The sequence below is a fragment of the Synchiropus splendidus genome, chromosome 3 (assembly GCF_027744825.2).
Source record: "Synchiropus splendidus isolate RoL2022-P1 chromosome 3, RoL_Sspl_1.0, whole genome shotgun sequence".
Classification (NCBI taxonomy): Eukaryota; Metazoa; Chordata; class Actinopteri; order Syngnathiformes; family Callionymidae; genus Synchiropus; species Synchiropus splendidus.
The window spans coordinates 18,875,831-18,898,458 of record NC_071336.1 but is presented as its reverse complement, the minus strand read 5'-3'; the positions used below and the strand labels follow the sequence as shown (position 1 = coordinate 18,898,458).

The window sequence follows — 22,628 nt, the reverse complement described above, 5'->3', positions numbered from 1 at the left end:
GTTGGCTCCAGCTAACGTCTCGGTTTCCTTTTCCCAGCAGACCCACAGCCTCTAATTATTTTTGCAGAGGGTGAAAAGAGGAGCGGAAGTACAACGTGGATCTTCATTTGCAGCTTCACCAGCCGGCGGCAGGCGGATTGTCAGATCACCCACACCATTTAAAACCTTCACGCGCCATATTTTAAAAACAGCTGCCTAAATTTTATCTGTGACATTCTGTAGTCTCATGAGAGCTTTTACTGTGGACACTTAAGGTTGCTAATTTATACAGAGAGGCTGGAAAGGGTGGAGAAGGAGAGCAGCCAAATCCAAAATGGGTTGTCAGCTTGACTTGATGCAGTTGACACAAAATAAAAGGGGGAAAAAATGTAGGCGATGATGCGAGCAGTTTCACAGTTAATATTCTGAGTAACACAGATTGGTGTCAGAGTCCGATAAAGCTGGCAAGGAAATTAAACACAAACATTGTCGGCGAATGAACCATGCAAACCAACATACTAACACTGTGTAATCTGTGGTGTTGAAGACTTCAGCGCTCCTATTGGGGCACAAACATCAAAAGCCATGCAGTTAAAGTTTGTGTCTTGTTATAATTGAAGGGCTCCTTTTTTTAAAAGTGTAACACAGTTATCATGGTCCCTGTAAAATGATGAATGCTGCCCTTTGATAGACAAATGAGCATGTGCTGGACGTAAAACAGTGACTTCATGTTGGTGAACAAATGCTGAACTAAAAGAATGGTGAGTTCACTTTCCCCTTTATATCACTCTGGAAATTAAATACAATGAAATAGTTGGCAACAAACAAACCATGGTGCAAAAGCTCTTTTAAGTAACTCTAGAGTTCTGTTTTGGTGCATCTGATCCATATTGACAGAATTTGAGAACATATTGGTCCCCACTTCCAAGCTGGGCGACGCTGCTCCAGGTCCCCATTTCCGACCTTTCCAGCCTTAAATAAAGCATCAAGCTAGAAGTCCAAAAAATATCAAAGGAACAATGGATTGGCATCACTAGACTTCTTGTTTGTAGTGGTGTAGTACGGGTGACACGGCTGGTAACAAGTCCCGCAACATGAGGAATGTGCGAAAAGGGGCCCCACGGGGCAGAGCGGGATCTTTAGATTGATCAGGCCTCTGACACTGGAAACGTATTCCTATTATTGTACGCCTTTTTTCTCCCATTTCCATTTGCTGTGATTATTTTTTATGATAGTTTGCAAACACCTATTGACGTCCTTTTCCACGCCTGTCAGCCTGCGAACATCCATCCACTCAATAGGACGTGTCAAGGCAGCGCATGTCCCGGCACAAAAGACAATTGTGATTTAGACAAACATCGGGGACAACATAAAGGCAAAGGTCAAGTCCTCTTTCAGTTCAAGTGTGCGCCAATTCACCTTCAACACAACAGGGACAAAGAGTCACACGCTACCTCTGCTTCCCAAATGAGGAGACTCGGAACCCTGGCTTTGACTCACACTGGGATATTAATTTAAATTACATCGCATTACGCACAGATTATTGCAATTATTATTCCTTTTGTCTTTGCTGAAAAGGATTTTCCTTTCAGCAATCGAGGCGGTGATTTGCGTGTCCCTGCGTTGTTACTCCAAGTTCAATTATGTCTAGAACAGAGGGACTGGGAGAATAAGTAGTTTTAATTGCGCGGCAGGTATAACAAGCAGGTCTAATCCTTCTTCCCCTTCTTTGTATTGAGTTTTTGTGGGCTTAATGAGTGGCAGGTAGAACGGCTTCCTGCTTTCTCACATGCTCAAATAGGCCTCTCACTGTTTGCAGCCCTGGACCCTGGCTGTGTACAGGAAACAATTGATTTTCAGCATAAAGTTAATTGTGCCCAGAAATTAGACAGCCCTGCCGTCGGCTGCAGACTGGAGGCTTGATTTCTTGACAGCTCTTAACTCATTCCCACATATGATCCATGCATGCGCCTTTTCTCCCCCCCTGCCCCAGGTTTCTTCTTTTCTTTAAAGCCGCTATATCGCAAGAGGAAATGCCACTTACCTCCTCGGCTTCTTTTAAATCACAACCCAACTGTTGTTCTGCTAATTGAGTTCAGCGTCAGGAGTGAATCTGTGGAACTAGACAGACAGAAATTCTCGGCCCGGCGGCATGGTCCGGGCTGGTTTCCTAGGCGACACAAATCAGTATTAAGAATGGACTCAAAGACTGTCCCAGTGGTGGACTTATTATTGAAACTTTGTGGAAAAAAAAAAAAAAGAAATTCTTATTGAAAGTTTTCTTTTGATGGATATTCGGGTGCAAGAAAGAGAAATCTGTTGGGTTTCTTTTGGATGGAAAAATACTTCCATTTCAACGTATCATAACAGCAACAGACCAATGTTAATAGAAAAAAATAATAATAATAAAGATATTTTTAATAACTTCAAACTGTAAAAATCGACATAAAAGTTCATGACAAAACAAAAAAAAGCTTTTGTCATTATTTTACACTTATGATTCATGATGGAGCACATACAGTTACTGTAGATAAATATTTTTCCCTTCTATACATGTAAAAGTTTGCAAGTGATTTGACAGATACATTTACTGCTTCAGCCTGTTATTGTTGATCTTTGTAAATAAATTCAAATTTTGGCAATATAATAAACATTTATGTGGACTGTTATTATTATTGCTAATAATAATAATAATAATAATAATAATAATAATAATAATAACAATAATAATAATAATAATAATAATAATAATAATAATAATAATAATAATAATAATAATAATAATAATAATAATAATAATAATAATAATAATAACAATAAATGGGCACATAAAAACCCGATGACCTCACGTGTGGTTTAGATGTCCATCCGACATCGCCTGCCTTGGCACGTCACCTCTCTAATTCCATGAGCGGACATGAGCTCGCTTTGTTTCACTACTGTCGTCGTATCAAGATGATTGACAAAGTAATAAACGCGCCATGCTGCTGCATCTGATTAAGCGGCTGCATTTGCATCGGACATTGAGCGGAATATGACAACCTCGACACGTCGGGGATTTGCTCTGTCAAATAAACACGTCTCCAAGGATCCATATTGTTGTGGTGACAAAGGGACTCCCCCTTCTCTTTTCCATTGAATTTTGAAGTACATCAAGGTATCGTTTCGACTTTAAGCGCATAAAACGTGACGTGGTCAAATATTTTGTCGATTTAATTTTTTGTCCGTTTGAAATATCCAGACGGGGAAGGGATAACAAAGCCAACTTTGCGCGCCACTATAACAGTTTTATTATCGATAGAAGGCCATTTGTGACCCCCGGTGCGCCACCTACAGCAGGTGATCGCGGAGTCGCTCCGTGTCAGCGGTGGCCTGACATAAGTACAATAATAGTTAATAGAGCGTGATGGAGAGAATGACATTAAAGCCTAACAAAGATGTGTCAGAAAAGTCTGCGTCTTCATTAGCTTCATCTCCAAGGACCGTCGAACATTTCATTAGTTTGTAATTTATGAAATGTTTGACAAATATTAAAGAGTATGTAAATATGAGGGAGCGTAATGTCTTTTCCTGCGGGAGATGGCGAAATGACCCAAAGTCTTTCGATCCTGAGACTGATCACGCGCATTATCCTCCCGCTCAAACTGTGCATTTGTGCGTCTGTTTGGGAGTGTGTCCCATCTGACGTGTGAAATAGTGCAGATAGAGCAATGATTCATACTGTTGGCAGCATTTGCATCAGCTTATACTCTGCGTTATGTTGATATATGATGATATAGTGTCGAGGGTCTCGACGCACTTTTGCCATTATGGCTTTGGTTAAATCAGTAGGTGGGATTTGGTCCTAAAACGCTTCATTTCCCTGTTTGTGAGCCACTTCAAGTGGAGAAAACATGTTCATAAATGGCGCTATTTTTCTTTCGTATTGCTTTGGTGAACTTTGCATCTTCTGACAAGGAATGTGACTGAAAGAGACACAATTTCGTGATTTTATCAGTAAAATAAAAAGGGCTTAAAGGATCAACTGCAAAAATTATTGTATTATTATTATTGATAATAATATAATAATCATATACATTATTGTATTATTACAAAGGTAGTACTAATACAATAATAATAATAATAAAAATATAATAGTATGGTTATGCACAATACCATATATATATATATATATATATATATATATATATATATATATATATATATATATATATATATATATATATATATATATATATGTTATTGAAAGAACTACAAAAGTTCTAAAAGTAGCTATAAGCGATATTTAACAAACTTTTGGTGAATGTAAACAGAATTTAATGGGCTGAACATTTGCATTCACATTCCATTATTCCTCTAAATATTTTTCTTCCGTCTTCTGCACGTGGATGGGCGACGTTTACGAGTGCCAACAGCAGCAGGAAGGGATCAGACGACTATTTGCTGAGTGTCGTCTCAATGAAATGCCTCCCCGTGTTTTCCTCTGCCTCTTCTTGCGACATTATTTAGATCCATATGTTTGCGGCAACAAGCTCTCGTACATATATACGTAAAATTAGCGGCGATAAAAGGAGGAAGAGGTTAATAGCGGGCTGATGTGGGAGCAGGAGACGCTTGAAAAGCAGCTTCTTCTTTCATGCAGCTGCTTTGAGCGCAGGGCCAACAGGCGTATCAGCCGCTGAATAGACGCCGCTATTCAGCCTGCAGGTGTGGACCATGTGCCACATTCTGACATATAATGTGGAGGTTGTTAGAAATCCGTGTTCGGCCTTGATTTGCATTGGAGGGAGTCTGTTCCCTTGTTGGAAAAAAAAGAAGTGGAGTAGAAATGTGCGGATAATCCGGAAAACCTGAGGAGGTCGGTGGAGGAGGAGGAGGGATCTGCGGTTCTCACTTGGCGGAGGGCCGAACAACACCTCTTATCTGCCACGATAGGTGCAACAGCTCTGTCCTGCCCTGTTGAGTCCATGAAACGGTACCAAGGCTCGCAATAATAGGACGTGTAGACACATTTTTATTCTCTCTATAAAAGTTTAACAGCAAAAACAGAGCCTTGTTGCGCTTTTACGTGGGAGCTAGACTTGTTGGATTTACGTTCTTTGTGTCGTGTCGTTTTCAGAAAATTGGCATTTGGCGCTCTGGCACACGTGCTAAGGCTGCGTCCCACTTGTGAGCAAAAGTGGGCGCTTTCCATGACGTCATTCCCGTCAACAGTCAGCAAGCACGAGACTCACTTGAGTCTGTGTCCGAGACAGGAAGCCAGATGACACAGACAACTCTGGCAAGAGAAAACCAGACATGATGAAATGTTGAGACAAATGCCTATATTTGAATGTGAAATAGTCAACACCCAAATAGCATTTGTTCATGTTTCTGACTTTTTTTTCCCGAAGGGAGGGGTTCCACTTTTGCTCACTGCCTTCCTCTATTTGTTTAACTTGAAAGGTTGATTTGTCATTATTCTCCAAACAATTGTTTTCGTTTTTAGTTGAAACTTTCTTCTCCAGTGTTTCAAATTAATTGTGGACTTCTGCTAACCAGGTTAATACGACCAAACGAATTTCCCTGTCATGTTTGGCTGTGTAAATATAACACTTAACAAAAAACACTTAGTCGTACCTTATACAGTAGTATGTGATAAAATCACCAAATCAAAGTGAAATAGGAAAATAGGAAAACTACGCAAAGTGTGCGCTCTCCTGAGGTGTACAGCACCTCTAGGGTTCCCCACGTTTACTCATCATAACCATTCAAACAGTGCGCTCCATGTGTGATAGAAACTTAGATCTAGTGATACTTTCAAAAGAAATGGAATGCAGTCTGTATGCACAATAACGGTAAGAGACGTAGATGATATAAATCCTCAATTATTAAATAATAAACTCAAATTAAACATGAGAAAGTTTACTCTTGGCATTTGTGATGAAAATAAGGGAATGTTCCAAATAAAAGATGGTTTCTGAGTGTTTCTGAGTGTTGAAACGTCCATGTTTGTTGTGTTGTCGGAGTGAGCTGGGTGAGTTGATGAAACCGTGTCCTACATTTTTGGACCAATACAGTAGCTTTTGTTAAATAGGAAGAAGCAAAATTAAATAAAGCTGCTCTTTACACGCAGATTCTTGTGATGATGACAGTTTCACTTACTAATACCTTCTAGCCCGACGGGGTTGAAGCACAGGCCAACTCACCAAGGGTTGAGATGCAGTGCATCAACACGCTGATCGAGCCAAATGGGATTGTTTTGACAGTTCCACTCTGCCAAACCAGAATCATGAAATGCTAATATCCTGTCAAATGTCTGAGTCAATCCCACGAGTCTGTTTTCTTTGTGTACATGCTGCAAGTACAGAATGCATCTGATGTCCTTCTGGTTCATTACTAATACGTTTGTCTGCGATTAATATTGATATTTCAATATGAAGCATATTATTAAATAAATAAAAGAGCTTTCAATTTGGTTTCAGACGAAGGTAAAGATATATTGCTTCCCACCTACATATTGTATGTAACAGAGGGATAATTGGAGATTACTGAAACAACAAAATGTGCACACATTGGCTTAAAAAGTTTATTGCTGAATTGAAATATTGCTGACACCTTCAGCTGTTTCCTCAGGGCAGATTCCTCATCTGAGGCCATTTCAATGTACTCTGAAAAGGTCTGTTCAGGAAATGTAGTCCGCAACAGGCATGTCGCCGCCACATCTAATACATGGAGTGGTTGTGACTTAGTTGAATGAGAGCATTTGCGAATAAACAGTATTTTTCAAGACACGCATACTAGGCAAAATATGACAGACAAACAAGTGGCATTTATCTCGACAATTTATTTAATCACTTTCATATATATAATATCACACATAAAAAAATGTTAGATTCATTATTTAATAAACTGCATTTTTAAATCACTTGTTACATGAGAAGTGATGGGACCTGGGGAGGCATTTTCAACACGCTCTGGTAGAGTCTCTGCAGCTACTTCTCAAATAATTCAATTTTGTTTGAATCCTAATGAAAATAGTGTTTTGTTCTGCCCGCCTGGTTCCGGTTCGCCTCCACAATTGCACCTGTCCTTTTATTTCCACTGGGCATTTTGGCCACTTCACTCCTGATAATTATGACCTGCCTGGTGTCGGAGGTGCTGACTGGTGCTGCCGGAGCGTGGGGAGGGGGTGGGGCCTTTTACTTCTGCCCTGCTAATCCCCCTATTAAAGAGGCTTTGTTCAATAAGGCCGGACAGTTTCCGGAAGTGGGATTACCGCCTCCATGATTTTTACAAAGAAATGATATTTCACACTTAAATGAGCCAGAGGGTGAATGAGGGACGGAAGTGGCGCTGCTTCACTTTTGTCGCACTCGCTGGAACTTTCAACCTGCGCCGATGTACTCGACAAGAAAGGGCAACTTTAAATTGCAATTGAGGAATGTGAGACCTGACTGAGGGGGAAATCGTCTTATACCATTTATTTTTTTCCGTTATCCTCGTGATAACTATGAATGGTCAGTTGGTCTGAGTTAATAGAGACGAAAATATTTATTGGCATTTATATTTGTAAAATACAGCTAATGCACAAAACATAGAAAGTACTCTTACAGAACAAAGATCTTTTTTAAAACGTTTTTGTACCTGAGACACATTGTTTCTCTCGTTTTGTGTGGCTAGTATCATCTTTTTTGTGATACTGTTGTGACACCTGTTCTTGAGCGCATCATCACACCTGGGTCCAACCCCTGATCACGGACCCCCAGCCTCCATTCTGCGTCACGCCAGGACTTGTACTTGCTCAATAAACAGTCATCCTTTTCATTCCCAATGTTCTGCACGCAATCCTAAATCCAAACCATCATCCGAACTGCGCAGAAGAATATTTATTCCCGGTCAAAGCCATAAATTACGGCGCTAAAGGTCACGCGTCGATTGCAGAACGTATAATTTATTTGTTCCTTGTGGCCCCCCAAATGAAACCAAATGTTTTGCGTCTCTGTTTGATTCCTGTCTGCAGAGTGAAGTTCAAATTAAGAGATGCTTTGGCTGAAAATGAAGATTTCTGCGAGACTAATTGACGCCCTGTGTTTTAACCCCCCACCTCCCCCGCCTGCTCACCCTTTATAAAAAGCAAAGCCCTTTTACGTCGCTTCAGTCTGAGCGCTGGAAGAAAGGCAGAGTGTTTTCTGACGCACTTTCTTGCTCTAATTTTGACGAGTGGAACTAAATAGCTTTAGACGTCCCAATAGAGAGGAGCCGGACGAATCGGTGACAAAAGACTTTCCGTGTCATCAACGTCGTTCAGACGACCCAGAAGAATCCCTCTGATATTAACTTCCACTTCAAAGACTCACACTTTCAATTGAGATCCAACTATCTAGTGTTTTTCCCCCTCCCTCCCTCCTGCCTCTCACTCTCTCTCTCGCTCTCTCTCCGCAAGAGCTGGTGCCAGAAAGAGTCCACCACCGCCATCCTGGATTTGTTTGCTTTATCCTCTCTTTTCACTTGGGCCCCTTCCACAAAGCAAACTGTCACACACTTAACTGAACTCTATAAACGCAGTCACTGCGACAAAAAGTTTCTGAATTCATGAAAATTGAAATGATTGAAAACTCTGCGGCCGCGGAAAGAAAGTCAGAAGACAAAGTTCCACATAGTTGTGAGACTAAAGATAAATGGAGTCGGATAAAAAAAAGAACACATTTTCCATCTTCGTCACACAACAAAACAAATAAAGCAATAATAATAATAAGATTAAATAATTGTAGTTATCACTAGATCATATATGCACAATATATGAGCATATATTATTAGATTGAACCACATTCTTCCTTGTCTTAAAAAAATAAAGACACGACTTGACTGATATCATGAGCGAACGTTTGGAAAAGGGCAAACAGTTTTCAACTCTTTTCAAAAGTTTCAACTTATAATTCTTCATCACTACTTGAAAATGAATCCATGTCTTTCAAGACTGTGAACGTCAGTATCATCCTCACTGAGATCATTCACCAAAGGTTTTGGACAGAAGACTTTTTTTTTCTGTTAATGCCATTATTTTACAATGTTATTATTAATGATTTCATTTCACGTTCCCATTGATTTGAAGGATCCGAACTTCAAGTGAGTTATCTAACCTCTGCTAATGTCATTATTATTTTTATTTTTCCTCAAGCCTGTGCTTGAAAGTGAAAAATATTAATTTGTGAATTAAATACGATTTAAATGTTTTCAAGTCGTCTCCTCGTGTGTGACAGTTTGGTTCTCAACTTACACGCACACAACGACTGCGACATTTCACTTCAAGCAAAATATTTTTGTATACATTTTTGGAGTTTGGGATTTCTTTCTCTAGCTTTTATGTTTGGGGCAATTGTGTTCGGTTTCTCCTTTGATTGTCGTAAAGTGGAGCCGAAGCAAAAGAATATTTTCCCTCCTTATTTCCTGACATAAAGGACATAGATTACCGTTTCCGACCCCATGGGACGCAAATATTACATTCTTTAGTGTGCGCTTTTCAGGGCGCGGGCTCGGCCCCATATCATTTGAGTTTGACTCGGCTGCTGCTTTAGAAATCCAAATTCACCGTGAGGATTCACCGTCGTGAAGAAAATGTGTCTTTGTGCCAAGTTCTCTTTGAAGTCTGGATCAGAATATTGTGGCCTTTCATCCGACATTGTGCGCAGACTTTTGGGGAGCAAAATATTGAGATGTGAGGTTTTTTTTTTTTTTTTGGGATACATTAATCAAATGTTGGTTAACAGGTAAACATGTAATTTATGTGGATGTAAATGTCAGGTTTCACAAAGTATTTCTGGATTGTGACGTCAACATATATCGTTTCTCGCAAGTGATTTTTAAGAATATTAGCTCGGACTTTTGAACAAAGCTCCGTGCTTTGTCTCTCTTTTTAAACGTATTTAACTTAAACCATCAGCAACAAAGAAGGCTGTGTGAAGTTATTTAGGAAACATCGACGCATCTCCCCGACATATTTAGTTGCTTAAAGAATTTATCATTCATTTATTCAATTAAAATCACAACCAGAATAGAATTCCAAACGGTCGTTACGTATAATAAAAAGTCAACACACCCAGATGATCAACACTTCAACAACAAACAAGAAAACACGGCGCGAAACTGAAGTTGAATTACAGAGAAGTCAGTTGCTGCTTCACCAAAGAAGAGATTTGATTTGCTGAAACAATGAGATTCTCATTGGTCAAGTTCGTCAAAATAAATGTATGAATCACAAAACACACGACACACTTGACAAACTTTTTAAAATAGTTTTCAACTGCTTAGATATATCATGATGTCTGTGTCTACTAAGATTAATAAAACGTGTAAGAACTATTGGTCACGTCAAGATGCTTCTAAAGCTTAAAACGCTGTTGTACAGAATAAAAATGTAGCTTTTTCATGTTTTCTCATACAAGATTTATTCAAAATATTCACAAATGACAAGGCAATTCGGTTCGCTATTTGAGTGCTTTTCCAGTTTGGACATTTAAAAAAGAAAACGATACAAAAAAAATGAATGACAAATTGGCCACTTCTTTACAATAAAAAAACATTTTTGAAATATTCGCTGGTTTTCATTTACTGCAGGCTCATTGTAAACATTAAGGCTACAAATAACAACATCGACACAACCATTTTACAAATATGTTTTCAAACATGCACTTTGGTTGGGTGATTTAAAAAAAACCCTCCGATGTTGAAAAATAAATAGACTATTTACAGGGTACATGTACACATGCCGAGACAACACGCCACTGCGCCAACTATTTTAAATAGCTGAACCTTTAAAATATATATTCTCGTTAGAGTGGAGTGTGTCCACGTGGGGCTTTTGGAGAGGCACTGGAACCAGTTGGGAGACTGGTGTCTGCGCGCTAAAACGCGTCCCTCCGCTCTGCGTGTCTGTACTCCTGCGTGGGGTCTGGCGTGGACGCGCCGCTGGGTGGGGTCTGTGGGCCGCTCGCACCGGAGCTGTGGCACACGTACCACTCACTTAAATTGGCGGACTGCGAAGCCCCCACGGAGTCGGACAGCGCCGAGGGGCCCGGATCTCTGCCCAGGTCAGAGGAGGGCGACACCAGGGACGGAGTGGACGACTCGTAGCCGGAGCTGGGCGGAGGGGACTTGCAGTGGACCTTCATGTGCTTCCGCAGGGAGCTGGGGTGCGTGTAGGACTTGTCGCAGCCGCGGACCTTGCAGTTGTAAGGCTTGTCGCTGGTGTGGACGTGGGAGTGCTTCTTCCGGTCGCTGCTGTTGGCGAAGCGTCGGTCACAGCCGTCGAACTCACACTTGAAAGGCTTTTCACCTGTGACGACATCATCACACACCGTTACACCCTTTCGCTGTCAGCAAGCCTTTACACAGGACTTCACAAGAGGGAGACCAAAATAAAGAATTCAATTCACAAGTCAAATGAAAATCATCAACTCACCCAAAATCACAAAAAAAGAATAATGCACTTCAGTGATGTTTAATTTGTGGAATATTTTACAAATGGTGACTGCCTATCCTGCTTCTATTAATACTGGTTGTAGTACTAGTACGGCTACTTTTCAAATATTACAGCCACTATCAACGACAATTTCCATCACAACCGGAAAATAAACGATTACATTATTATTATTATTATTATTATTGTTGTTGTTGTTGTTGTTGTTGGGGGTAGTAGTAGTAGTAGTAAAAATTATAATAGGGGGATTATTAATCATTAATGTACAGAACAAAACTGGAATTTTCAAGCCAAAGACCATGCTATTGTTTTCAATAAATTAGCTACTACAACTTATGCACTACAACTAATAATAATAATAATAATAACAATAATACTAATAATGATGATGATAATAATAACAATAATACTACTACTACTAATAATAATAATAAGTAGATTTGTTTGGCATTGCCAAATGCATGAACCAGCTGCATTGAGGACATTTGTCAAGACAGACAAGCTACACATGATCCCATCAGACCTAAAAATAGTCTAGAGCTTCTATTTTGGACTGATTCAGTGTCTTCACATCACCTGATTGAGACAGTAAAAAAGAAGGGGAAAAAAAAACATAGAAACAATCTGAATAAATTACAAAATCACCCAGTGCATTTCTGCTCTCTCCCAGCTCCGATTAAAGCTTTTCAGAATCTGTAATTGCCTCTGTCTAATTACACTTGCGGGTTGAATATCAATTTGACCTTCAGCTGTTGGGTTGAGAGAGCCAATCAAGGATATTAGTGTAGTACAAGAAAGCGTGGAGGAACAGACCCCAGGGGCAGCCCCCCAATCATAACCACACTTTGGGATAGGTTTTAAACATGATACCAAAGAGCAGGCCCCTTGGGATTCAACACACAGAAATAATTTAGCAGATTTGTACTTAGGTAATGTGAGCAAATTATATGAATAATACATAGGAGAGTGGAGCAGCAGAGGGGAGGGGGGCGTTTAGATGTAAGGTCTGCGTGTTCAGTCGAGTCTGACTCGACACTTTAAGTGGGACTAGTTTTTGTCGGTGAAATAGAAGCCTAATTGAGCAAAAGTCAGTCATCTGTTGGGGAATCACTTGAAGCCCCCTGACAACTTGTTGCTCTTGAAAGAGCTGAGGATCCTGAGCTTGTCACAGAACTCCCCTGGAGGCACCTTCACAACTCCATAGACCAAAGATAGCTTTTACAAATGCCTCCGTTTACCACTACCGGTGAGACTTTTTTTTTTTTTTCAATCATGAATAAACCCTAAAACTCCAGTCTGTACATCCCATCTGCACCGGAAACACACTGCCAGCTGTGAAGACCATGTTGTGTTATTGATGAACTCTGGTGCAAATGAGTCAAATGTCTTGTCAATAAAGGTGGTCGTGACTTGTAAAGAGCCTCCAAACGTCATTGTATTAGTTACACTGAAGACGCATCCTGCCCTCTGACACCCACTAGACGTTGCGTGGGCCTCAGTCTTTTGTGCTGTGGTGTAAACAAGAGGTCGAACCGTCAAGCGCCTGAGTGAGCTGCACTATAATCCCCTTAGGGACAACACTTTAGAAAGAAGGTCCTCTTGATAAGGGCACATGTTCCACGCATATATATATATATATGTTCCCTGTCTGTGGTGTGTGTTTGGAATAATTGACGTCAAAGGGTTTGCAATGAATTAAAATACATTTCAGTGACACCTTGAAATAGTGTGTGTGTGTGTGTTTTTTGTTTTTTTTCCAAATGTCTCCAGATATTTTCTTACTGATATTGTACTTATAGACAGCTCAAGGTCTTTTAGTTATTTACACTGCCTTTAATAAATTCAAGCCAACAATATTTAACCACATTCCTCAGGGGGATTTCTGCATGCCAAATCCCCAAAGAGACACTAGGAAGTAACCAATAAGGAGGCAACTTCTGTCTTGTTTTGCAAACTTCAACTCAGTTTTAAACCACTTATTTATTCCAATATTTGTAATAATTTAGCTCATATGCACATCAACACACGTTGATGCCACTTAACATGTTCAGCTCAATTCCAAACGGCTGCAGCTACATGAAGTATATTATAAATGGTTTCCAAGGGGAATGATGTCCCTCCAGCATGAAGGTGAAGTTGCCAGATCCCTCCTATTCACTCAGATGAGTGAGTCCGCCATTCATGAACACAGTTGCTCTTAAATAATTCGCCATTCCACAACACAATAACAAAGGCCACTTGTGTTACTGTACAAGTGCTCGTATACTGTCTGACAGATCTTACTCCCTGGTTATTTGTAAACATTTCAGAACAGAAAGTGACACACCCCCTGGTCCAAAAACGAGCTTGGACACCAGCTCCAACAGGTGCCCTCTAAACTCGTCATAAATCTTAAAAAAAAAAAACACTCACACACAGCCTTTCGTTCGTTAAAGATACCAGATCACCATCGCCCATGCAAACGAACGAGCAGAGAATCATGCGAGCGGTGTTTTTCCACTGACCTGTGTGCGTCCTTTTGTGGATTTTAAGGTTCTCGGATCTTGCGAACACCTTCCCGCAGCCGGGGAACGGACAGGGAAACGGCTTCTCCCCCGTGTGCACTCGGATGTGATTGACCAGCTTGTACTTGGCTTTGAATGGCTTGCCCTCTCGCGGACACTCTTCCCAGAAGCAGATATGGTTCGCCTGCTCCGGTCCACCGACGTGCTCCACTGTCACGTGCGTGACCAGCTCGTGCATTGTGCTGTAAGTTTTGGAGCAAAGTTTTTTCGGGGAGAGCTCCGGCTCCAGCCATTTGCAAATGAGCTCCTGTTTGATCGGCTGCCTCATGTAACGGAAAAAGGCTCCGGCACCGGGGTGGTGGTGGTGGTGGTGCGGGTGGTGGTGGGCGCTCAGATTCATGTTCAGATTCAGACCACCGTAGCCGTGCAGGGGCGACGAGAACGGATCCGCCCTGGAGCCGGGACTCAAGTGATCAGACCGAACGTACATTTCTCCGGGTAGTCCCAACCTTATTTGTCCATTTAAAGCTTGGCCACCCGGAGTTCCGCTCGGGGTCTGGTCGGCGTGCAGTCCGGAGAAGAGGTTCCCGGCGTCGGGGTGGTGACCATAGTGTCCGGGATAGCTACCTGTTGTTGAGACAAACAGTCCGTGGTGAGTTCCTGCGGTCTGGTCGGTCAGCACGGGCATGGCTTGAGCTGTCAGGTCTCTCCGGATGAGAAAGTCCCTACCTGCGGATGAGTGAGGCATAGAGTACGGCACCGACGTCGCCTGAACCGGGCCAAAAGCTCCCGTTTGACTGGAGACCACTTCACTGTGGCCTGCCATATGATGATTGTGGTGGTGGTGGTGGTGATGGTGGTGGGGATAATGATGGGCTGGGCTGATTTTGAGGGCCGCAGAGTGCCCCATGTGTTCTGGCCCGAATGGACTCGGCCCCAGGCGGGGTTCCGCAGTAATCTCCCCAGGGTGCGAGTGAGCCATTGAGTGTGGATGGCTGCTGAACCCCGGGAAGCCTGTCACGCTCTGAGGGGTATGGTGGTGATGATGGTGATGGTGGTGAGCCCCTGCCAAGTCAACTAATCTCAGCGCCGTGTTCCGTTTGGAAAACGCAGGGTCCATCACGGGGCTTCCCAGTGCATCCACGCTCATTACTCTCCTAATTTTAGAACAAGTTGACAGCAGGCAAAATAATAATGATGATGACAAATATATTTTAATCGCGGTGAGAAATAACGAAAAAAAAAAAAAAAGTTCATAAAGTTAAGTCTATCTGCGAACTACATGGAATCCCATTCGGTTGAGAGGCAGCAGCAGGACGCTTTGATACTGAATAGAGATTCATGGTAGGCGCTGCAGCCCGTGGAGCTAAACAATCATCCTGCGCTCTAATTGGTCAGAGCCTGGTGATTGACGTCACTGGTGACAGTTTCCAACTTGAAGAAAAATGTCTTGGTGACAGAGCGCAGTCAGAGCGCATGCGCAATGCCGGAGGCAATAAAAAAAAATAGCGGTTTAGTGAAAATGTACAATAAAACTCCGCCAAACAAACCCTGACTCAGAGTCGCCTTTTCGACGGTCGCAGCGCGGCATTCAAACAGCCTCTACACTCCAGTTGAATCGCAGAAAAACACAGTCGGGATTTTTAAAGTTATGAAAGCGGAGGTTATTAGCACAACACATTTACTTGGCTTCGCGTTAATGCGCTTTTACGCATTACGCAAGTCTTTACGCGCGACGCAGATCGATCCCAGCCGCTGCAAAAACACTATTTGGCTCTTAAAAAACACGTGGCATTTTTCTTTTCCGTAAGTCCAAATATGTGCGCTCTCCGTAAATAAACCGGTTGATCCTCCGCTCCAAGGCGTCCACGTTATAGAGTCAGATGTTCGCTGAGAGAGAAGGACGAGTTGCCGCCGTCATTGTGCAGAGAGAGAGAAGTGTAATGGACGGGACCTGTTGTTATGATCCGGGGTCATTTTGCTTTAGACTGAGGACGGCAGCACATGAGGGTCACAGGAGGGGGGCGTCCACACGGACTTAGGTTGAATATTAAATACGGGTGTATTATATACAAGCGCGGAGACCATTGAGCCCTGAGTAAGATACGTCATTGAATTCGATATATGTATATATTTTTAAAGGGCTCTCACTTTCTCTGCGTCTTGTTCGACAAGATTTTTTTTCCGTTTTAAAAGTTGTGACAGTAAAATAAGGATAATGGGTTAGTCTAATCGATACAGTACATTTTAATGACTATTCCAGTTAGCATCTCAATTTAATGTAAAATAAATAAATAAAAATAAACATTATATGTAAAACTACTGTTTCATTTTCTAAAAAATGCTATTTTGTGTTCTACATTAATTGCCTTTTAATTGCCTTAATGAGTGCTTCGTTTCGCTATTCACACGTTTTAGTCCAGATTTGTAGGTCAACATAATAAACCCTCTGGCTGGCAGGCGAGTTAGGAGGTGAAGAGTATTTTTGTGGCAGGATTGACACATCAAAGTCCTTTCAAACGTCGCCACAACCATAGCAGGGAAATATCCAGCCGGCACTTTGAGAGATGACGACTTCAAAAAGTTGTTTAATAAATTGCATAAAGTGTCCATGAGCCTCGCAGCTGTACAGTGAAATGCCGAAACTTTGAAGTGCTATTTCTGGTCCAAGTTGTTTGCGCACACGAGTTGCGTTAGACTGCATACACACACAAAAAGCCAGCCCCTTAGGCCAATATGTTTTTACTTAAAACGCATTAACGGTTTCTGGTCGACATTTGACAGAACAGTCGGCGTCTCTATTAAGGCTAATTATTATATATGAAAGCGCAAGAATAACTATTCACTTAGAACGTGTGTTTACAATACATAAGTTATATCTGTTGGTCTATGGGATGAGACTTTCTTACCGTGGACACCTGTTGATCAATCGCCGGAAAAAAGGCACATCACATGATCTCAATTTGGTCAAATTGTTCATCAATATAAGCGTGTCTCCATCGTTGGACCCTCCAGACTGACTTGCTTGGTAGAAAGTAACCAAGTAGCCACGACGATATTTTAATGGTTGGTATGACACGTCTGTGCATGTGGCTTTGAACTCTAGCAGCCGGAGGTTCCAGCAGGGAGCGCCGCAAATCCCACTTGATAACAGCCCACAGCGCTTTTACTCACTTTTGCGCACAAGCCATGCATCATTTTTTTTATTTCCAAACTGGTGAGCTACTATGGTCGATTGGCATTTCTTTTGCCATAGTAGGTTCGAGTTCATCACTGGACTTTCTGGACTCGTTCATTGTAGGTCGATGCACACGATGCTCGGTGTGATGATGTGGAAATCTAAAACACAGATGTTGCACTGATGTGAGTGGAAACTGTGTCCAGGAGAGCAAGGCGGCTTGTGAGCAACAGCAAGAAAAAAGTATGACACTAAACGCGGGGTTTTATAATGTTCATGTGGTGACAGTCCACTGATTTAATATCAACCTCAAGGAGATTGACGTGTCCAAGTTTGGAGCACTTTTTGGCGATGTGGGAACATCATCCATCAAATAATGGATTTAGTACCACACGTCTAAAAAGTGTGTGTTTTTAAGCATGCCGTTTCGAGGTGCAGTCTTGGGGAAAACACCCCCTTGTGGGGCCCTTGTGCCGAGCGGTTAATACTCAATATGAGGATGCAGGATCATTATGATTAAGTTTAGGTTTGATTCCTGGTTGAGGGTAGCCATATGTTTTGGATGGTTAGGTTCAGGGTGAGAGGCTGCCAATGAAGGACCCCACATAAATGGTGTGACAATGGTGTACCTGGTTCAGATATACTTGTGGGGAACTGATTCTTGGAAATGCACCTACTTGTGAGGACATTTTGCTCCCCACAAGTCCCCACAAGGTCAAGCCTCAAATTGAGGATTAACACTTCAAAATAACCAGCTCATTGTAGTTGAATTTGAGTTTGATTTAGGTCCTGGTTAAGGTTAGCCATGTGTTTTGGATGAATGTCCCCACAATACATGCATGTATGTATATATGTACTATATGTGGGTGTATGTCATCACTTGCATATGTGCACGTATAAGTGCACGAACTAGGTCTATACATGTTTATATACACGCTGACAAACACATTACACACTTATATATAGACATTTAAACGCATTCATTTCAGGATTCCACCACTAATGTGTTTGCAGTGGCAGATATGATGACAGGCACTGCTATGTTCATATCTACATTGATTGTTGCATGGTAAAGCCCAGTCAATAAAGGTGCCTTTATTTTACTTCCTTTCAGGCATGAATTCTTCTGCCTTAAATTTTTACTCCTGGTACTACAGTCGCCCTCCAGAGTCCAAAAGAAAGTGGGTTACAGCAGGCTGCATGCAACTGTCCGTGTTTGTGTGTGAGACAGACAGAGCAAACTAGAGAGATCAGCTTCCTCTCTATATCTGGGAGTGATGATGCAGAGGCCAATCGAAGCGTGGGCCGCGCTCCGCGGATTGTTATTTGGTGAATGTATGTTATTGGGGGGGTAAGCGCGTCAGCCAATGGCCGCGCCGCTGGGTGAACATGTGACCGCCCCTCCTCAACCATTCATCAGGGCTGGACTGTGTTGTCTTTTCAATTCATTTATCTGCAGGAATGATTGCGACTATCAGTCTGGAGCTCACCGCCTGACTGAGGAGGTGAAAGTTGAGCCACAGGAAGACAAACCGCACAAAGACAATACTGCGTGTTTACATGCTCGTGGACGCGCCGTGCATGGGCATCTTCGGCAGAAAGAGAGGAAAAGTGCAGCGGATTTGAGAGTTTGCTCGGTCGAGTCAGGTCCAATAGACAGTGAGAGAGAGGGGGAGGAAGAATATCTGTGCGCGTTTTTTTGACTCCTGCTCTCAGTCGTCTCGGCGAGTGAAGACTGAAGATGCTCCTGGACGCTGGACCGCAGTATCCCACGCTAGGAGTCACTACTTTCGGCTCCTCGCGGCATCACTCAACAGGCGAAGTCACAGAGAGAGAAGTGGCGTTGGGGATCAATCCCTTCGCGGACGGGATGGGCGCCTTCAAGATCAACCACAGCTCCCACGACATCGGCTCCGGGCAGACGGCGTTTTCCTCGCAGGCGCCCGGTTACGCAGCAGCCGCCCTCGGGCACCACCACCACCCGACCCACGTCGGCTCCTACTCCACCTTCAACTCCACCCGGGAGTTTCTCTTCAGGAATCGGGGCTTCGGGGACGCCGCCGGAGCGCAGCACAGTTTGTTCGCCTCCGGGAGTTTCGCGGGGCCACACGGACACTCAGATGCGGCGGGACACCTGCTCTTCCCCGGGCTCCACGAGCAAGCGGCCGGCCACGCGTCCTCCAATGTGGTCAACAGCCAGATGCGACTGGGCTTCTCCGGGGACATGTACGGCCGGGCGGAGCAGTACGGCCACGTTACGAGCCCGCGCTCCGACCACTACGCGTCCACCCAGCTGCACGGCTACGGCCCCATGAACATGAACATGGCCGCGCACCACGGAGCCGGGGCCTTCTTCAGGTACATGCGGCAGCCCATCAAGCAGGAGCTCATCTGCAAGTGGGTCGAGCCGGAGCAGCTGACCAACCCCAAAAAGTCGTGCAACAAAACTTTCAGCACGATGCACGAACTGGTGACCCACCTGACGGTGGAGCATGTGGGGGGCCCGGAGCAGACCAACCATATCTGCTTCTGGGAGGACTGTTCCAGAGAAGGGAAGCCCTTCAAAGCCAAATACAAACTTGTGAATCATATCCGGGTACACACTGGGGAGAAGCCCTTCCCGTGCCCTTTCCCCGGCTGTGGCAAAGTCTTTGCGCGTTCAGAAAATCTCAAAATCCACAAAAGGACGCACACCGGTAAGATCCTCCTCACGTGGACTCAAAAACACCAACGTGCATGATCGTCAAAATATTTAGAAATATCAATAACTGTGCACGTATATTTGCTAAATTTCAACGCAAAAGCATTGAGTAACTTCACACTGGTGTTGTGTTTTTCTGCTTTTATTCAGGTGAGAAGCCTTTTAAGTGTGAGTTTGACGGCTGCGACCGGCGGTTTGCAAACAGCAGTGACCGCAAGAAACACATGCACGTCCACACGTCCGACAAGCCGTACCTGTGCAAAATGTGCGACAAGTCCTACACACACCCCAGCTCCCTCCGAAAACACATGAAGGTAACACTCACACACACGCATGTGTTTTATTGATGCTTTATTTGATTCGCCGCCGCGTTTTCAAGGCACAATTTAAAATCCAAACGCAACATTGGTTTCTGTTTTTTCTGTTAGTGGAAATCATTTGAAGTTACTAACACGTTTTATTCTCGATCGCAGTCGATCGTCGTGTCCTCGATTGTATTTTTAAAATAGATCTGAACGCTTAAAATGACCAATTAAGATAAATATGCCATGGATGTACGCAGCTACGTTAATTAGGAGCAATTAAATACACGGTATTTTTAATCCTTCTGTAATGCACACGATCTTGGGGAATTCTTTCCAAACAGCGATAACTTTATTGTGTATATTAATTGAAGATCCGAATGACTATATGCCAAACGACATAAAAGTCGTTATTTTCTATCCATTATTATTTTTATATGCATTGTTTTAATAATAATCATGTAATAAACACGACATGAATGTCGAAGCCCATGAATATCAACGTTAACATACGATTTGTATTATTTTGATATTGGCAACATTTATATTCCCTCCAAGAAAACGGAATTAAATACATTCACGTCAGCGTGTTTTTAAGAAACGTGATACGGTTTTTGTTTAGGTAGTAGTATTTTTAAATATATATATATATATATTTATGTATATTCAGCTGTTGGTTTTCAGAGACACACGTAAACTTGAAATCGAATTGTTATTGGTTACAAATCCCACTTTTATTTGTTTAAACGTTTGTAAATAAAAAATGACTGGAATTAAAAATAGACCGTTCTGCATCCAGCAAAATGTTGCATTGAGATATATTTTTTAATTCCACAAATTTAGTCGTTGACCGATTGGAAACAATCTCTGTCTCGTTTTTGTAATTTCATATCGCGGTTTATCGGTTTAAAATCCACGTGAATAAAGACAAAGTCTCTGAATTGTTTTTATTATCGAAATAGACACGCCATTTAATCGCCCTGACACTTTTCTTTCATCCACAACGTCAAATAAATGAGATTATGTTTTGTCTCGTTCAGGATGACATTGATTTTATGATGTTTCTCCTTTCATTTAATTTAATTTCTGACGCTGCAGGTTCACGAGTCCACTAATCCCGGATCGCAGCCATCGCCTGCGGCCAGCTCAGGCTACGAGTCCTCCACGCCCCCCACCATCGTGTCCCCGTCCACAGACAACCAGAGCAGCACTTCGATATCACCAGCAGCCTCTTCAGTACACCACACCAGCAGCCACAACACGCTGACGTCCAATTTCAATGAATGGTACGTGTAAATATAGTGGTGGGGTGGTGGCACTGCGGAATCAAAGACTTTATCGTGGAAAGAATCATCCCCTTCCCCAAAAAAACGAGCAATTACCGGCTGCCCTTATTGTCATGCATGGACAATTACCGACAGGAGGACAGCTAAACTATTATTTTTACCGAAAGACTCCAAAATAAAAGCATGTTCTGGATTTTTGTACATAAGTATTTCACCAAATGTGGGGGAAAATGTATTTTATTTTGTAAATATCACAAGGGAATTTGTGTAAAATGTGCTCCCTAGATATATGGAAAAATGCTTTTATCGGATTGACTGAAAAAGAATGTTATAGTTGTGTACCAAAATGTGAATTATTCAGTATTTACAGTCTACGACTTCCTCTTAGTATTCAATGTGCTTTTTGTAGACTCCAGTGCAACATCCTTTTTCCGTCCAATTAAAAAAAAGTAGCACAGTATCATTGTTGTTATTTAAATGTCATGTCGATTAAAAATGAAATCGTGTAGTGAAAAAAAAACCGTGTCGATCTGTTCATGTACGTGATAACTATAAACAAAAAATATCTCTTGTCTTTGTCTGGAAGGTAAAGTAGCTCAATTTTCCATATTTATCCGCATGTGATGTTAGATATGATCGATATTTATGGAGAAATGCGCTCGTATGTAATATTTAGTTTCAAAAATAAATGTTTGGATACATTTTTCGTACTATATTAAAGGATTGAAAATACTGTTAAAGGCGTTGGGGGTTATTTGAGTGTGTGCAAGAGAGTGTGTGTGACAACTTGTCGGACAGTCATTTCTTCCCTTCTTTCTTTTTTTTTTTTTTTCCTCGCACGCATCTTGTGTTTATCCCAAATTAACATTCAGCACTTTGCCCCGCAGTAAAGCGCAAATTGAATCGATTCATCACGCCGGTTGTTCCTCAGTGTAAACCAGAATCGTCTTAATTGTTCGAGAATCTAATTTTCAGATCTAATTTATTTTCGGATTTCGTCGTTTTTTATCTCCTAAAAAAAGAGGGGGCAGTGTGTCGCCCCCCCTTCTGCCTTCATTGTTCGCGTCTTGACCGCCCCATTAGGCAGAGATCACATCATGGTTAACACTGCACCCACGATCTGTCACCCCACACCAGAAAATAATATAAAATAAAAAATAATCATAAAAAAAAAACACAGATGCGGGATTCTCCCTCAGTTCCCCCTCCGTCGCCGGCTG

General features: G+C 42.2%; 2 protein-coding genes across 3 annotated transcripts; one reads left to right on the top strand and one right to left on the bottom strand.

The window, feature by feature from the left end:
* Positions 1 to 9,753: 9,753 nt before the first annotated feature.
* Positions 9,754 to 15,951, bottom strand: zic4 (zic family member 4). 2 transcript variants are annotated; one of them, XM_053859921.1, is made up of 3 exons: positions 14,671 to 15,951; positions 13,942 to 14,568; positions 9,754 to 11,293 (listed from the first exon to the last, which is right to left on the bottom strand). In XM_053859921.1, exons 1-3 carry the CDS (start codon positions 15,089 to 15,091, stop codon positions 10,863 to 10,865), a joined length of 1,479 nt encoding a protein of 492 aa, XP_053715896.1. In that variant the 5' UTR covers positions 15,092 to 15,951; the 3' UTR covers positions 9,754 to 10,862. The 2 variants fall into 2 exon arrangements, with proteins under 2 accessions (XP_053715896.1, XP_053715895.1); XM_053859920.1 differs by having other exon boundaries at positions 9,755 to 11,293; positions 13,942 to 15,949.
* A 720-nt stretch (positions 15,952 to 16,671) lies between these two features.
* Positions 16,672 to 22,163, top strand: zic1 (zic family member 1 (odd-paired homolog, Drosophila)). Its single transcript, XM_053859922.1, has 3 exons — positions 16,672 to 19,815; positions 19,971 to 20,134; positions 21,221 to 22,163. Exons 1-3 carry the CDS (start codon positions 18,861 to 18,863, stop codon positions 21,416 to 21,418), a joined length of 1,317 nt encoding a protein of 438 aa, XP_053715897.1. The 5' UTR covers positions 16,672 to 18,860; the 3' UTR covers positions 21,419 to 22,163.
* Positions 22,164 to 22,628: the final 465 nt, after the last annotated feature.

What these genes read in the sequence shown, in the direction of transcription:
- zic1 (XM_053859922.1), top strand. Translation starts at nt 18,861, where the DNA reads ATGCTCCTGGACGCTGGACCGCAGTATCCCACGCTAGGAGTCACTACT. An exon ending in CCACAAAAGGACGCACACCG is followed by an intron (nt 19,816 to 19,970) that starts GTAAGATCCTCC and finishes GCTTTTATTCAG; the next exon opens with GTGAGAAGCCTTTTAAGTGT. An exon ending in CCCTCCGAAAACACATGAAG is followed by an intron (nt 20,135 to 21,220) that starts GTAACACTCACA and finishes CTGACGCTGCAG; the next exon opens with GTTCACGAGTCCACTAATCC.
- zic4 (XM_053859920.1), bottom strand. Translation starts at nt 15,091, where the DNA reads ATGAGCGTGGATGCACTGGGAAGCCCCGTGATGGACCCTGCGTTTTCC. An exon ending in CCACAAAAGGACGCACACAG is followed by an intron (nt 11,294 to 13,941) that starts GTCAGTGGAAAA and finishes ATGTCGTCACAG; the next exon opens with GTGAAAAGCCTTTCAAGTGT.